This window comes from Capricornis sumatraensis, chromosome 15 (genome assembly GCF_032405125.1).
Source record: "Capricornis sumatraensis isolate serow.1 chromosome 15, serow.2, whole genome shotgun sequence".
NCBI lineage: Eukaryota > Metazoa > Chordata > Mammalia > Artiodactyla > Bovidae > Capricornis > Capricornis sumatraensis.
Window position 1 is genome coordinate 19,718,461 of NC_091083.1, and position 17,872 is coordinate 19,736,332.

The 17,872-nt window shown below is 35.1% G+C and overlaps 1 protein-coding gene across 1 annotated transcript in view; it reads right to left on the minus strand.

Moving 5' to 3' along the window:
- Positions 1–17,872, minus strand: part of UPF2 (UPF2 regulator of nonsense mediated mRNA decay) — a 94,401-nt gene that overhangs the window by 55,348 nt on the left and 21,181 nt on the right. Inside the window, exons 5-9 of the mRNA XM_068986999.1 lie at positions 17,357–17,554; positions 16,747–16,896; positions 15,394–15,497; positions 12,743–12,828; positions 963–1,071 (exon numbers count right to left, since the gene is read on the minus strand). Coding sequence (XP_068843100.1) covers positions 963–1,071; positions 12,743–12,828; positions 15,394–15,497; positions 16,747–16,896; positions 17,357–17,554 — 647 coding nt within the window. The remainder of the gene's footprint in view (positions 1–962; positions 1,072–12,742; positions 12,829–15,393; positions 15,498–16,746; positions 16,897–17,356; positions 17,555–17,872) is intronic.

Sequence of the window (17,872 nt, forward strand, 5' to 3'; positions counted from 1 at the left end):
AGAGACCACCTACCTCCACAGAGAATTTGCCTCCTCTAGACTCAAGGCACTGAGTCTCCAACAATTCACTTGGCAAGTAAGCATGCATTTCCTTATAACATCAATATATATTTAGGGTTTAATTTTTTATTTCACTCTTGCTTTTGTATTTATGCCTTATCTTTCTAATTATATCATGAGGCTCCTGACCTCGAGAATTATTTGTTCTGGTGCTCAGCCCTACTACTGATGTGGCCAGAGTGAGGGTAATAAAGTACATATTGAGCACAGCAAACATTTATGTGCATTCTAAGCAACTTGCTATATAAAGCTACATTTTACAAACACAATTTTTCCACTGGCATACATGAACACTTGCATTTCAGGTCTTTTCAAATTCTACCAATGTTCACTTTGTCACCCCTAAGGTATCACTGTACTTCTTTCAAGCCAAGATGATGGGGTAACATGGGTCTGGGAGAACCACTCACACACACTCTATTAAGAATCTTTAAGGTAAAGATTTTTAAGGCAAGAATCAATAAAAACATGGTCTATGACCACATTCACTGAGATCAAAACTTCATGTGCCCCAAATACAGGACCCCAACACCTAAAGAGGCATCCTACTGGCACTGTGCCCTGAATCACAGCCAACCCTATGTTTCTTCTGGTGACCCCAAGGAGGCCTGCTGGCTCTCCTGACCTTGGAGAATGGTTTTACTTTACAAAAGCAAAGAGTACAGTACGTACAATGGGAAAACAAGGTAGCAGCAGCCACTCATCTCCAAACTGGAATAGCATTTGTAAAATTCAAGTGTTGTTGAATAGATTCACATTTTAAAAATTCAGAAGTCCATACATTCTGAACTGTTATACCACTATCAGATTTCATAACGTGCTTACCAATAAAATAATCATATTCTCACTCATAAGTGTATATATATATATATATAACACAAAATAAATGCTTAAATACATACATGAAATCTGAAATCCCCCCTCAGCATGGAACAAAGATCCTCTGCTACATCAGACATGCAGGGATGCAATGTAGCAACCAATCTTGCATAAAATGGTAGCAAATCCAACCTGCAAAAGTTATATGTGATATGTGTAAAAGGAAAAGCACACCAGAAATAACTCACTTTAAAATAATTTAAACTTTCTCAGATATAGTCACACATTAAAAGATTATAAAAACTAGTAATCATACAGACATGCCCATTAATTGCCATCATAATGAAGTGTTTGGAAATTCAATTCGCCTTGTGAAAGTTTATTAATCATCTGGTATTTTCCATTCAGTGCAATTATCGCACATCTGCAAATTTCATCAAGTATACAATTTTGATAAAATATGAAACAGCAAAGAAAACATGGCTTAAAATTTTAATCACACAGTACTGGGAAGATAAACATAAAGATAACTTAAAAAGAACAAAACAATCCTTTTAAATCATTTCCTTCATTTATCCATGGATAAGTTATTTAGAAGCCTCAAAGTAAAGTAAAAGGGTTAACCAATAACCAAAAGAGTATCTAAGAAGTCAAAAAAACAGCACAAAACCTATACACTAACTTATTTTACCCATTATAAAGCCCACTTGGACTCTCACATGGGGCCGACCTACCCTTTCTCTAGACAATCAGTGCAAATATGCATTGCTACCACCCTCTTCCATCATCAGAGCACTTTCTCACCAAATTTGGATACAACTCCAGGATTCAGCACTCCAGATAGCCAATACTAATCAGAATCAACACACAAACTAAAAATTTATTTTCCATTCCTGCCACACATTATTTTATAAAACTCGATTATCCAATGAGTCAACACTCAGCAGATCAGACTCTGAAAATGCGAAGTCATGAGGAAAAAATAAAAGCAGCAAGTAATGGGACCTAACAGTAAGGAAGGAAGCAAAAAACTAGAAAAATTCAAAACAAGAGCTCAAAAACTACAACCCAAAGCCATTTAGGACAGAAATAATTCTACAAGTCTTACACATCTCTGAATATATCATTATACCACAGAACCATGAAAATGGTTTATCATCAGAGAAAACTCTACCTACCATGAAAGACTTAAATTAGATCTGGAAAACTCCCAGTGTGGATCAATATAAGCCTTATCTGGGAGAAGGGACATGGTGAGGAAGGAAGAATGGAGATAAACTTGAAAGGTGGAGCCAAGGGGAGGAAAGTACTCATAGCCTCAAACACTTCGTATTCCTCTTTGACCATCACAATTTTTTAAATTATCATTTATTTTTTCTTATGAACGTGCCAGGCCCTGTCCTAGGCATCTGATATCCATTATTTATCTTGTTGATCCTAATAACCATAATCAGCACTTCAGAGATAAGGGTACAGATGCTGAGAAGTCAAGAATATGCTGCCTCCACAGTAGTACTTCAATATATTTTAAATGCATTTTATCCTTCTTTAGGCTTCCCTTGTGGCTCAGCTGGTGAAGAATCTGCCTGCAATGCAGGAGACCTGGGTTCAATCCCTGGGTTGGGAAGATCCCCTGGAGATGGGAAAGGCTATCCACTCCAGTATTCTGGCCTGGAGAATTCCATGGATGGGTCGCAAAGAGTCAACTACAACTGAGTGACGTTCACTTCACTTTGTCCTTCTTTAAAGAAATGAAAAGGACAATCCACTCTGTAAAGAACTGAGGTATCCTGTAAAACACTCTCACAAATTTGTAATAATTTTCTTAACATCTGCTAGTACCCCCCACAAAAAATGCCTAGGGCAACTGCAGACTTAATTTTCAAGCATAATAGATGGATTCATACTAATATCAAATTTACTTTCTAAATTTTCAAACTTCAGTTAGACTATTACATTTTAATATATTGCTATTATATTTTAGTTACAATGTTGGTTTTTTCATATTCACTTTAGTAACAAATAATTTTTTTCCCCTTCAGTTCATGATCAATTACAAATATAGGACTTTAAATCTGTGCCCAAGCTCTACCCCTCCCAACTGCCACATTGCAGGTCAGTAAAATTAAGACTCAAATATTGAGGTCATGGGATAACAAAGAGTTATGCACTGGGAGTTGAGAGGCTCAGGTTCTAATTCTCCCAAACAGTACCTCTGTGATCTCAAGAACTGACCTGACCTCATCTTCTATTAGTTTCTCCAGTCTCACCGGACCCCCACTAATCCTCAGAGCCTCAGTACGGGCTGTTCTCAGCAACTGGAGTCTACTTTCCCCAAAGATCTCTGCCACTTACTCCCTCAGAAAGGTCAAGTCTTAGTTCCAATGATACTCCCTCCATGAAACCCATTCTGAATATGCCACTGAAACTGCAAATCCATCCCACTCCCATCTCCTTATCCCACACAGTTTTTTAAAAAATAAAATTTATCACTTTCCAACAGACATAGTTTACTAACTTGTTATGTTTGTTATCTGTCACCCTCCCCACTAGAAGGTAAGCCCCATGGGAAACAGTTTGTCAGCACTCACAACAGTATGTAGAATATCGTAAGTGTTCGATAGATACTTCTTAGATAAATACTTTTACCTCTTATTCTAAAACATTCTACAGCATATTAAGAAAATATCATCCTATTTCTATAAGAATAATATTAAATTGATCAAGTTTTATATTTTATCAAATAAGAGCTTATCAAATATCTTTTATGCAGTTAGTGGGGTAATCATATAGTTTATTGTCCCTGCTGTTATATATATATTAATAAATTTCCTATTTAAAGTATCTTTTCATTACTATGATTAATTCTCTTTGATCATGCTGAATTTTTATCTTTAATATACCAGTAAATATAATTTGTTAGTGTTTTACTTAGAATTTTTGTATCGACACTTCAAAGTGAGACTGACCCATACTTTTGATTTCCATGCTCTTTTTCTGTTGTTGGTAAGATTTTGCCTATTTTTCCATATTTTTTTCTTTCCTATGCTCTGGCAAAAATGATAGAGCAGAGAAATTACTCTGATAACTTTTACATTTTCTTCCATAATCACTGGTCTATTTAATTTTGTGTTGAATCAATTTTGAAAATGTTTATGTTTTACAAAAAATTACCTGTTTCACTGAGGTTTTCAAGTGTTTTCTAAATATTTCTAGCATATCAGCTGGCTTATTCTTAAAGTTTTTATTTTTTTTAATATTTGCTAAATAGTTCTCTATTTGGATTTTTTTTTAAGAACTAGCTTCTGAGTTTACAAAATCAATTCTCGGTTGTCTTTTTCAATGTATTTTTCAATAAAATTTGAGATTATAACATGTAGCATCAAAACCTAACTGAAGTATGTCATCTTTTTTCTTCTTTTCCTGGGCAAGTCATCTACACTTTGCTGCACTATTTTCTTCTTCCAGTTAGTTCAATCTACTTCAAAGTTTTTTTCCAACCCTAAAAGAAAGATGGATAGACCCATCCATTTTAAAGTAAAGCAGCCTGGGCTTACCTGGTGGCTCAGTTGTAAAGAATCTACCTGCCAGTGCAGGAGACAAAGGTTCAATCCCTGGTCCAGGAAGATCCCACATCCCATGGAACAACAGAGCCTATGCTCTAGAGCCCAGGAGCTGCAACTACCGAACCCCATGTGCACTCAAGCCAATGCTCTGCAATAAGAGAAGCCACTCCAAGGAGAAGCCTGCACAGCACAACTAGAGAGCAACCCTCACTATCCTTACTACAGAGAGTCCACACAGCAACAAAGACCCAGCACAACCAAAAATATAAATAAAATCATATATATATTTTTAAAAAGTAAAGCAGCTTTTGCTATTCACGGAGATGCACATCATTAAACTATTAACAACAGGTCAGTGCTTTCAGCTTCAACAGGAACTTTAAAATTAGTTTAAGGAACCACTGCTGCTGCTGCTAAGTCGCTTCAGTCATGTCCGACTGTGCGAGCCCATAGACAGCAGCCCACCAGGCTCCCCCGTCCCTGGGATTCTCCAGGCAAGAACACTGGAGTGGGCTGCCATTTCCTTCTCCAATGTATGAAAGTGAAGTCGCTCAGTTGTGTCTGACTCCTAGCAACCCCATGGACTGCAGCCTACCAGGCTCCTCTGTCCATGGGATTTTCCAGGCAAGAGTACTGTAGTAAGGTGTCATTGCCTTCTCCTTAAGGAACCGCTAGACGATCTTAACTCTTTAAATTATACCTTTCTAAGTAGTCAGTATCCCTAGTTTTTGTTTCTTTTGGAAGTAAAGTTAGATAGTCCATTCCTCAGAATCCTCTACTCCTAGTAAATTCACCAAATCCTCCTCAAACCAAGAAGTTCCTAGTTCCTCTTTTACACTATACTTTTTACAATTAAATGAAGAGTTGATACTAAAAGTCATCTTGCCCCATTTAAACCTTCAAGTTCTGTGAACATTCATTACTTCACAAAATAAGATCCCTTACATTGTACATAATGTAAGAAATTACATATTTTTCAACATTCATAATTATTTAAGTAAAATCTTCTGACTTTTTCACTTTCCTACAAATGCAAGCTCAAAGGGAATGGAGTGCTAAATGCTGTACCAATCACATAAATGTTATAAGACACTTCAATCAATATAAAAAGCAAATTTCTGCATTAAATTTTAAGCTAAATATATTTTATTTAAACTTTCTGAAAGTGAACTAGAAAATAAACTTAGATCCTTCCTGTGAAAACTGAATTTTATAATCTTCTGAGTGATAATTATTTTTACCAGCAGTTAATGAGTGAACAATTTAAAAAGAATATTTCTTTCTTAAACAATAATGAAACCTTGCTTATACTTTCAAGGTCTCCCGAATCACACATTTAAGTATCCTACAAGCAGTTAATGATCATCAAGTAAGTAAACATCTAGTCACTAACTACAAGAAAGCAGAATTACACAGTTTTGTTCCTGACCGGGGAAGGGGGGCAGGGAAATTTTAAAGGTTTTTAACCTCATAATCTATCAGGTTTTTAGCTGTTTTCTCTCTAAAATCTAAATAATTTAACTGTTGAAAGCTATTATATTTCTGTGCTCAAAAATGCCTGGAAAAAAATTAATGTGAAAGAACACTGTTACTGCTTATTTGAATACAAAGGTTTTTCTTCATAGGAAACACCAAAGCAGATGATTCAAAAGGGACAAAACAAAAAAAGTGAGATCATTTACTCTGAAACAGACAAGCAAATGCCCCAGTAACTTTTCCCACAACATTCATGCTCCTCATGCAACAGTGCCATCAAGTGGTACAGTGCTAACAGATTTCCCAAAACTCAGTTTCTCATTCTTAGCAAGGGAAGCTTCAATTAGAAACTCTCTCCCCAAAATTCCAGCAAATGCTCCTAAAAGCTGGATCAGGAAAAGCTAAGATTGAAGTAAAGCACTTCACTGGTGAATAGTGTTCTGTCTATATTAATGTAAAGAGACTCTGAACATCCATCCATCTGCTACAACATGGTGAAATCCACAGGTCTTCAAAGTCATGAAAACCAATACCAGGTTCATCTATTTTCAGAATGAAGAACTAAGAGATGCTTAGGAACGTTCCCTGATTCCAGCTGACTTCATACCTGAAAGTTCACTTAGGTGAGGGAGCCTTGGGAGGGGGCTAGGAGTGTTCTCTACCTTGATCTAGGTGTGGATACACATATAATACTTAAGATGTAAACACTTCATGCCTTACGGTCCAGCAATCCCACTGCCGGGCATATATCCAGACAAAACTATAATTTAAAAAGATACTGCACCCCTATTTCATACAGCAGCACTATTTATAACAGCCAAGACACGGAAACAACATAAGTGTCCATCAACAGGTGAATGGATAAAGTAGTATAATGGAATACTACTCAGTCATAAAAAAAAGGTGAAATAATGCCATTTGCGGCAACATGGATGGACCTAGAGATCATTATACTAAGTAAAGTAAGGCAGGAGAAACAAATACCGTATGATATCATATGCAGAACCTAAAAAACAACACAAACAAATATATCTAAGGAACTGAAAGAGACTCACAGACAGAAACAATAGACCTGTGGCTGCCAAAGGCAAGGTCAGGCACTGGAGGGGAGGATTGGGAGCTCAAGATTAGCAGACGAAAACTAGTATATACAGGATGGATAAACAACAAGGGCCTACTGAATAGCACAGGTATATTCAATATTCTCTGATAAACCAAAATGGCAAAGAATATGAAGAGGAATATATAAGTCTGAGTCACTTTACTGGGAGCAGAAATTAACACTGGAAATCAACTACACTTTAATAAAATTTTAAAACAAGATATTAACACTTTTCGTGAAATTTCAATTAAATGTGTGGACAGTTATACTACAAATTAACTATAGAATAATATGTAAATATATAATTAAGGGGATTTCTATAGATTTAATTTCAGTGGATTCATTAAAATTAACAGGCTAAGAGGTACAGTCCAGCCTTTTCAAAAAAAATTTTAACCACTATTTATTTAATGAAGGAAGAACACAACTGAAAATTAAACCAGTGCTTCAGATCAGACCTTGAAGAGCTATAAAGATGGAATAAATCAATTTTAAAACTTTTGTCCTTCAAATGATACTAAGAAAGTAAAAGACAACTCACAGAATGAAAGAGACCATCTACAAATTATATCCCATAAAGGATGTGTATAAAAAATTTACAAAGAACTCGTACAATAAAAAGACAAATAATACAATTTAAAAGGAGGCAAAGGACTTGAACAACTTTCCAAAGAAGACAGACAAATGGCCGATAAGCACATGAAAAAATGCTCACAATCATTAGCCATTAGGGAAATGCAAACAAAACCACAATGAGATAAATTCCACTTCACACTAAGACAGCTAAAAGCAAAACAGGGACAGTAACAAGTATTAGTGAGGATATGGAGAAACTGGAACATTCATACATTGCTACTGGGAATGTAAAATGGTGCAGCCATTGTGACAAACAGTTCAGCAGTTACTAAAAATATTAAACATACATTTACTCTGTAACACAACAAGTCCATTCATATATATATACCCAAGAGAACTGAAAACGTGCTGCTGCTGCTAAGTCGCTTCAGTCGTGTCCGACTCTGTGCAACCCCACAGACAGCAGCCCACCACGCTCCGCCGTCCCTAGGATTCTCCAGACAACAACACTGGAGTGGGTTGCCATTTGCTTCTCCAAGGCATGAAAGTGAAAGTGAAGTCGCTCAGTCCTGTCCGACTCTTCATAACCCCATGGACTGCAGCCGACCAGGCTCCTCCGTCCATGGGGTTTTCCAGGCAAGAGTACTGGAGTGGGGTGCCATTGCCTTCTCCAACTGAAAACGTATGTTCACACAAAAACTTGTATAGAGTCACAACAATACACTCATAATAGCTACAAAGTGAAAACTGCTTAAACGTCCATCAACTGACAAATGGGTAAACAAAACGTGGTAGAGCTCTATAATGAAATACTATTCAGTCTTCCTTTTTAATACATGCTATGACATGGACGAGCCATGAAAACATCATTCTAAGCCAAAGAAGTGAGGTGCAAAAGGCCACATATTTTATGATTTCACTTACAAGAAATACCTAGAATAGGTAAATCCATAGAAACTGAAAGGAGATTAGTGGTTTCTTAGGACAGGGGAGAGAATGGGGAGGTGGGAAATGGAACTGCTTGCTAAAGGATATAAGGTTTCTTTTAGGGGGACGAAAATGTCTTAAAATTTTATTATTGTGATAGTTAAATATATTTAATAGACTAAACTGTATATACTTTATAGTGGTGAACTGTATTGGTAAACTGTTATGAGAATTATATCCCAATAAAGCTGGTTGCTGTTATTTTTTTAACTAAAAAAAAAAAAAAAAAAAAAAAAACCTGTAAAGACCTTCTTAAGATTTATTTAGTTTAGTGCTTCCTTAACCAAACTATATAGACAAGGTAAGGCAGCTAAATTCTCTATCACATATACACACATATAAAACCTTTGGGTCCTCATAGGCACTCAAGTCATAGGCACTCAAGTAACTACTAAGTAATTTTCCGGTTTTTTTGGTCAACACAGACTAGATGGACTAAATGGACAAAGAGGGACTCCTGGCCATAGAGAAAAATAAAGATACTCACTAGGATTCAGGTCCCTTACAGGATGGGGAGGGAAATGCCACACACAGAGGGAGGCACCCCCCTTTCCCAAATATGTTTGAGAATGTTCATGAAAACTGACTGTGTAAGAGGCCACAAAGAAAATTTCAAAAAATTTCAAAAAGCAAAAATCACACGGTATTCTCTAATCACAGTACGATAGAAATATGAATTACTAACCAAGTCAGAAAATGAAGAATTTCTAGAAAACACAAAAATAGAAATCACATGTCAGAACTAACAGATACAGCTAAAACCAGGGTAAGAGGACAGCAATATATTAAATGCCAAAAAGGGAACAAAAGGAATGAAAGAAAACAAAAAAGAAGAAAATAAAGATAAAACCCAAAAACAATCAGTAGGAAAATAATAAAACAGTAGACTACATAGGTAATCTAGAAACTGAGTTTTTGTGTGCATGTGTGTGAAAAAACCTAAAATGAATAAACCACTAGCTAATATAACAAAGAGGATGAAGAAAGGAAAAATACAAAAACGGGATTGTTTCTAACGGCAAAGACTGGAATGTCCAAAATGATTAAATATAGTACATTCATAAAAGGAAACTCCTGCTAAATTTAAAAGAAAATAACAATAGAAGTCTTTATTATTGATACGAAAAGATTTCCAAGCTATACTGTTAAGTGAAAATAGTAAAGGTTGGAAGAATAAGTACAGTAAGTTGCTCCTGTGTAAAAAACAGGAAATACAGAATGTTGGCATGTTCCTGCATATGCAAAAGAAATTTTGGAAGGACACACAATAATCAAGACAGTGGCTTCCTACTGGGAGGAGAGTAGATGCGGAGACAAGGATAAGGACACTTTCTAGCACAAGGTTTTTCACTTCAGTATTTTCAGTCCTATGAATGCATCCACTTATTTTTTAATAAAAATTTTAATTGCATATGACCAATATTAATTCATCAAATATTTTCAAGCACTTATGTGTACCAAACAATATACCTGATGTTGGGGATGTTCAAAATGAAAAGATCTGGTCCTCTTTTAAAGGCCCCATATTTTTAGTTTCATAGGAATACAGGCAGCAAACCAACATTGGGCTGTAACTAATATGCCTAAAGTGATGTGCCAAATTCTTCATATGTGTGAAGACATTATGTTGAAAGTCTACAAAAGAGCACCTATATATACATAAGGAAAATAAGGATGGTTGTTCAGAGAAGATAACTCTTACCCTAAGAGTTCAAGATTAAGTCAGAGGTTTTCAGTAAATAAAAACAGGATATCCCAGACAGCAGAAAGCAGAGGCTTGGAAGTAGAGAGCAAAGGGTATTCAAGAAATCATTACAGATCAGGATTTTGCAAGATGAAGAATAGCTAGAATGATGACTGAAGAAGTTGAAAAGGGGCTAGATAAGAAAAGGCATTAAATACCATGTTACACAAGTTTATCACTTTCTGTCTGTGAGGCATTGTGCTAAGTGCTGAAGAAAAAGAACTAAAAATGCCTCCCTCCTGCAACTTAGTCTAGACAACAATGTCCAGGGAAACCAAGAAAGAGGTTTTTTCAGTAGTCTCCTGTGTGACCTCTCCTGTCTCTGGCTCTGCACATAATGTTGCCTCTATCAGAAATGCTCTGGACATTTCCTCTCCACACCCATTTCTCACCTCACTCATTCCTTTCTCAGGAATTGAATTAAATGACCCTTGTTCCAGGCAGCCTTCTCTGACTCCTGAGACTAAATCAATCAGTTCCTCTGTTATATACTCCAAAGCACGCTGGGATTCTTTTTGTCAACTGCACTTAAAATTCTCTTTCTTCCTCTCCTAACTGTAAGCTGCACGAATACAAGAGTTGAATCTGTCTTGTTCACTACTGTACCTCCAGCACTAATCACAGTATAGAGTAGATCTTTAGTGAATGAATAAATTTTAGAACAATTTTAACCTTTCCTGATCACTCAAGCTGACTATAAAAAACCTAAATTATTATATTTTTATATTTCAGGTATATAAGACCAAGTGGTCTCTTCCTCATGGCTCCAAAAAGCCATGCATTCCAAGTACTTATATCTTTATTTTTTTTCTCTCCTCTCAGACCATAATCTGTCACTTCCTACTACTTTCAAGTCTGTTTCTAGCAGACTCCAACACTTCTAGTTTGCAGCTAACTGCTGAGCTAAGCAGATAAATCCAGTAACAAAGAATGTAACTGGCATAAGACCAAGTAAGAGTATATATAGATAGATAGATAGATAGATAGATAGATAGATTTTCAGTCTTCTCCATGGACAGGGGAGCGGGATGGAATGGGGACAAGGGGAGACAATATGCTCTCTTATAAATGAACTACTTAGTATCACTGCATAATTCTTTTGTTAAAAAAGCCTTTTATTTTGGCTAAATTTGCTTCATTCTATGCTAGAAGTTCCGATAATTGTTACTGTATGTTTATTCATTCATGTGAACAGATGAAAAGAAAACTACGCAAGTAAACATTCCATTGCAAAAGTAAAAAAGAATTACTTTTAAAAAATGGTCCAAAATATTAAGGCAAAAACTATTTGAAATTCTGAGTTTGAAACCAGAATGTGTCTGACAGTCAAAAACCTTTTAAGTAACTGGCAATATTATTTTTTCAGTTGTTCATGAAATAATGGTGCACCTTGTAACTGATGGCACGTCAGATTTGAGGAAATGTAGCATATAATTTTACATAATAAAAGTAATTAATCTAAGACATTCTCAATTGGATAATTCTGAATTACTACTCACTACATTAGCACATCCTATCTCCCTTGCCCCACTAAAATGAAAAACCAAATGCTCATATTAAGGCTGCTGACAGGGATAAAAACAAATGTAAATGAAAAAAGTAGTGATTTGTTTTCACTGAGAAATGGTACCAATGAGAGACCAACAAATGAACCAAATTAAAATTTTGCTTAAGAAGTCTTTAGTGAAATCCCACAGAATCTTTCTGGAGGAAGTATCTATATTAGCTATGAAGTATGTAATCATCGTAATAGTTAACAAAATCCTTTAATTATTCCCTGTTGAATAAACAGAAACAGATCTTCTCCAAGTTCCTAAAGTCAACAACCTATGACCTGCTATGGTCATCTCCTAAAATATGTGGGTCAAGTAGGGACTTTAACTTAGTTTAAGAGAGCATTAGAATTCCCTATCAGCATTATGAAATGGAATACACTTCTTGAATTACTAGCAACATAATCACCAATGTGACCTTCAAGTCCAAAACAGCATAATGACCAAAAAAACCTTGAAAATTTTCATTTAAACACAACACTTAAGAACTAGATAAAATCAATTTAGTCTGATCTTTCCACAAAATAAAAATTCTCCAAAAAAAATATACTATTTATTTTTTCTCCTCAGAGGAAAAGGTGTAAATAAATTGCTTCTAGCAATGATTACATTATTATTAAGTTCCTATTATTCTTAAAATAACAGGAAAGCATCAGAAGGAATATTTCCACTAGAGCTCATGAACAAAAATCAGGGAGAAGTAAATTTTAGAAAATATGCTAACAACAATGATAATAACTTATGTTGATAAGTGATATTTTTAAAGAGATAATTATACAAGAACTTAGCTCTTACAATCACTGCAGTGTAGAAATACTAAGAAATTACTCTTTTTTTTTTTTTTTCTTTTCAAACCTACCTTTGTCTGGGAACTATAAAGAGCGCCCGTACCAACTTCTTCCTATTTGCTTTCGTGTTCATGTTCATGCAAAAGTCCATTGCTGCCTAAAGGAGAAAAAGCAAACATTTTTCTTAAAAACAAAAACAAAGAACCTCAATTTAGCTACTAAAACAGCACGCTAAAATGGATTCCTAATAGTTCCTAAATAGTTCACAATGGTTTTAAGACACCAGTATTACAAGGAAATTCCAAACTTTAACAATCATCAAGCTTAAGTTCCTCTTTCCTTATATATCTCAAAACATATTTCACAAACTTATTAACTGCAACCTAGTGCTAAAAACAGAACTTCCAGGGGGTAGATTGAAGATCTATGGTGACAGGTTTGGTAAATAACTGCATGAAATATGCAACCCATGCTTTTGATCTCACAGATCAATGTTAATATCAAGAAAGTTTTCTGATAGAAGTTACAAAGTAGCAAGAAGCCAGGAACCAAGAAAATTATTAATGCTAATAAGGATTAAAAAAGAATAAAGACAGACCATGTACGAGAGAGAGATACAGATTATAACCAGAAAAATTTAAGAGTTAAGTGCTAAAATGGTTAAAGTGCTAAAACCAACTAAGATGGTTTACTATTGACAATCAGATATAGCAACAAACTAAAGAAACCACATCATAGGACTATAATTGTTATTTAGTATAGCAATCCACTATTTTATATTTTAATTAAAAAATGTGTTCAATATTTTATCAATGTATCTAAAATCTAATGTAAGTGTAGAAGAAAAGCTGGGAGAAGTCTATGCTCTGGGAAACCACTAGAAAACAAAATTATGAGTAATTGGTATTTTTAAAATACAGGTATATATATTATTTAAATATTAAAGATTTTCAATATACATAGTTTATGAAAACAACATTTAAGATATATTTTAAAAAGAAAATAACTACTATCAAATAACCCTACTGGGTATCACCAGTATTTTCCTTCTATAACTTCACATAATTATTTTATCATTAATTTCTCAAACTTTAGGTAGATTTGAGGATCAAATACAAAGATTCTCTGGTGGCTCAGAGGGTAATGAGTCTGCCTGCAATGTGTGAGACCCAGGTTCGATCCCTGGGTTGGGAAGATCCTCTGGAGAAGGAAATGGCAACCCACTCCAGTATTCTTGCCTGGAGAATCCCCATGGACAGAGGAGCCTGCTGGGCAACAGTCCACAGGGTCACAAAGAGTTGGACACGACTGAGCAATTTCACTTTTCTTTCTTTCTACAAAGATTCTCTGATTTCCCTATAAAGGATGTCAACTCTTCAGCGACACTCACTGAAAAACCTTCCATTTGCTAAAAACTTTTGATGAAATAAAACACAATTAATGTTGATTAGATTCAAACCCAGTAAATGCACATTGAAAGTATTCACTAAGATTGAATTAGTCAAGAGTAAAACCAATTTAAACTTTTTCTTCTGCTTGTAAAGGGAGTAAAATAAATTTTATTAAAATTTATATTTTATAACATTAAAGCTTCTTACAGCTAATTAGAATAACAAACAGAAAAGCTGAAAGCACACTAAAATTCCTTCAAGTAATTCACCCACATGAAATACTGAAAAATTGTGGACTAGGATAATAAAAATCCCAAAGGTCACCCACTCAGAAAAAAACTAGTTTACACTATAAAATGTCACACACAGACACACAGACACACACACACCCCTTTCAAGTCAACATTTTTTGAAAAAGAAAAAATAAAGAAAAACACTTAATGGCTAATAATGGACTACGTTTCAACAAAAATTAGGAAACTGATAACCACTATCTACTGTCAGTAAATACTTTTAGTTGTTTCCCCTGAACTGAGAGGCTCATTTTGTTCATGTTAGAAAAATGTCTGTTAAATACCCAAGTCTGAATAACCATGTTTCATCCCTCAATTCTTTCAAGTAAAAATGGTACTCTATAAAAAGTAGCAGTTTAGCTTGCAACTTAATCATACAAATGGCTTTTCTCAAGGCAACCTTGAGTCAGCAGACAGGCTTTAGGCATCCTTCTCATTTTATCAAGTTAAAAGGAAGTGTACTCAGAGGTTGAAATGAAACAAAATCACTAATTTTTACAGATTCATCAAAGAGATCTAGAAGTTAAAGTGACACTGTTTTTTAATCGCAAATGCACAGCAATGAAGACTACAACGGCTATTATTAGAGTCTGCTACCAATGTAGCTTGACTTCACGTTAAAATGCCAGGTTTACCCATCATCACTTTTGCAAATGTCAAAAACAGTGAAGAAGTGGGGGAAAAACTCCTAGTATTAGTATGAAAAGAGTTTTGACCTTACGGACGCCCTGAAAGTATCTAAAAAGACACTGGGAATCTAGAGAGTACTTAAGAATATCTGGTCTAAAACAGTATTTTCCACACCGTGGCAATATGTGAAGGGGAGAGGTGTCAAGCCTACAGGACTCTAGATTCTACCCCCAAACACAGCATCTACAAATTGGCTCCAACTGTGTTCATTTTGAATTCCTATATTAATTCCATTTGAAGAAATGGCTCATTCTACAGCCAAAACTGCAAAAACCACAGACACACCTAATTTCAGCTATCCTACAAGGTCTACATGCTTTGAGTAAAGTTACACAGAGGCACTCATACCTTGTCTATCAGATCACGGTTGACGCAGTTGGGTAACTGCTGGAGGAAAGCATCTACTATGAGCTTGAGATGAGATCCAGTGCTGGCTTCTTCATCCTCTTGTTCTAATATGAAATAGGATTTTAAGTAGGTTTAGAAATATACATAGACAATATAAGAATAAAAACCTTCAATAAGATGTTATCTGAGGCACAGATAATCTAAAGCACTTTTCTTATGAAAAATGAAGCACTTTTTCAGATATTACTCTTGAAAGAAAGGATATCTTTAGAATCATAAGCCTAAATCACTAATCTTTATCAACTATAAAAGGGAAAACTTTTACATGAGAAGTCATAAGTTGCATGTAGTTTTAGAGAAGATCTACTATTTCTATCTGTTGAACATCCCTTTTCCCATGTCTTCAACTTAACAGTATTATCACTGTTTCCCCTCAAAGGCAATCCATGGGATTCTGATGGGAAAGGGTGCTGCCCAAGCACAGATACCATTACTCCTCTCGCCACAGGCAAGCATGACACAGGACTAGCCAACTCCTCCAAGATGCTTATACACAGACAGTAGGACAGAATCCCTCTTTTCCTCAGATGTCACAAGCTGGTTTGAGCCAAGGGCAGCCTCCAGCCATGCCTCCCTCCCTTCATGACATGGAGAACTAGAGAATCAGCAGCAGGAAACAATGAAACCCACAGAGAGAAAGGCAAACCTGACAAAGGCATTCTTCTAATAAAGAATCCTAACTAATAAAGAAACTTGATAGAAGTATTCTGGAAATAATGAACAGTGTGATATTTTTATTACTAAATACAAAACATTACTCAATAGTAAAGACAGATAAAAATGACAGATGAAATGATATACCAACTGAAATGATATACCAATTGTCTTTTTATCTCTCAACTTTCAAATGCATTTATGTTAAGATTGTAAAGATTATATCAGAAATAAAATACATTAAGGACAATACTAAAAGCACTGAAGTGCAAGAAATATCTATTAAGATTTAGATTATCACTAAAGTTTGTAGTCACATAATATGGGACATGTAGTGTTTATGTTCCAAATCAAATTCCAAAAAAGTGAGGGCCTAGAAACAACAGGAAAACAAGGAATTAAAGAGTAAAGACCCATATTCACAGGCAAGAGCTTTGTGTATAAACACTAATCAAAAGTTAGGAATTCCTTGGCAATCCATTGGTTAGGACTCCGCATTCTCACTGCCGAGGGCCTGAGTTCAATCCCTGGTTGGGGAACTAACATCCCACAAGTCACATGGCATAGCCAAAAAATAAGTAAAACATTACATTTAAAAAAAACTAATCAAAAATTAAAAATTTTGGCAAAAATGTTTACCTTGCTCATCAAGAAGTTTCTTTGTAAGATCTTCAGCTTCATCTCCACCCTCTAGCTCCAATGTATCATCATTAATTTCCAGGTTCTCCAACTCAAGTTCCAAATCATCAGGATTTGATACTTCCTTATTATCCTTAGGTTCCTTTGTCTCTGTTTGAAATCAAAGAATCAGTATCACTGAATTAAAAGTCATACTGAAATCCAGCTGCAAAAAATAAAGATTCACAAAATCTGCAACATTTTTCTTAGAATCTACATTTATATCTGGCAAATTTGATATTTAGATTCTTAAAAATACATTGTGCTCATGGAGGACAAAAACCATAATTTCTTTGTGCATGACATCTGTTCAGAGAAGAAATGAATGGATGGGTGAACTGATGAATGGAGACATACAAGCCATCAGGATTTGTGGTAATGATGAGGAGAAAATAAATCTGATTAGATAGTGGAATCAATTAAGATGTCCATATTATTCTGTCACTCATTTAATCTAGTGACTTAATGTGCATATAACAAAACTAGTAAGTAAAAAAATTTTTTTTACAAATATTATTTGAAACTAAAATTTATAGCACTTTAATATAAAAATTTGTCCTCCAGCATTTACCTTTGGAATCATCCTTGCTGGACTCTTTATTCTGACAACTTTTTTCATTATCTTTAAACAAGATGGCTGGAACAAAAGCTTTCAAATCAATGAGGTTCTCGTAAAAATTCCGAGCATCTTCATCTTCCCATATACCACCTTCTAAGTCATATTCTCCAGGTTTACCAGGTGTAAATATATCAATTCCAGGCCCATGCTCTACAGTAAAATAAATCACGGGGAATTAAAACCAATGAATCTTGAATGTTTCAATTAACAGATACCTCTTCAGTCAACAAGTCCTCTTGATTATGCATGTAACCATCTTTACCAGAAAATCACAAATTCTGTTTTAAGTAAAGCTCTAAACCAGGACAGATCAAAGGAAAGTACAGGATAAACATGCTTTTCTCTCGAAGTTTTAAGCAACTGATATGAGATTAAGTAGCTATTTGATATATTAGGCCCATCTTCACAAAGCTTAAAACCAATGTAAGAAATACATAAGCCTGGCAATTCCTAAACATCTAGCTTGAA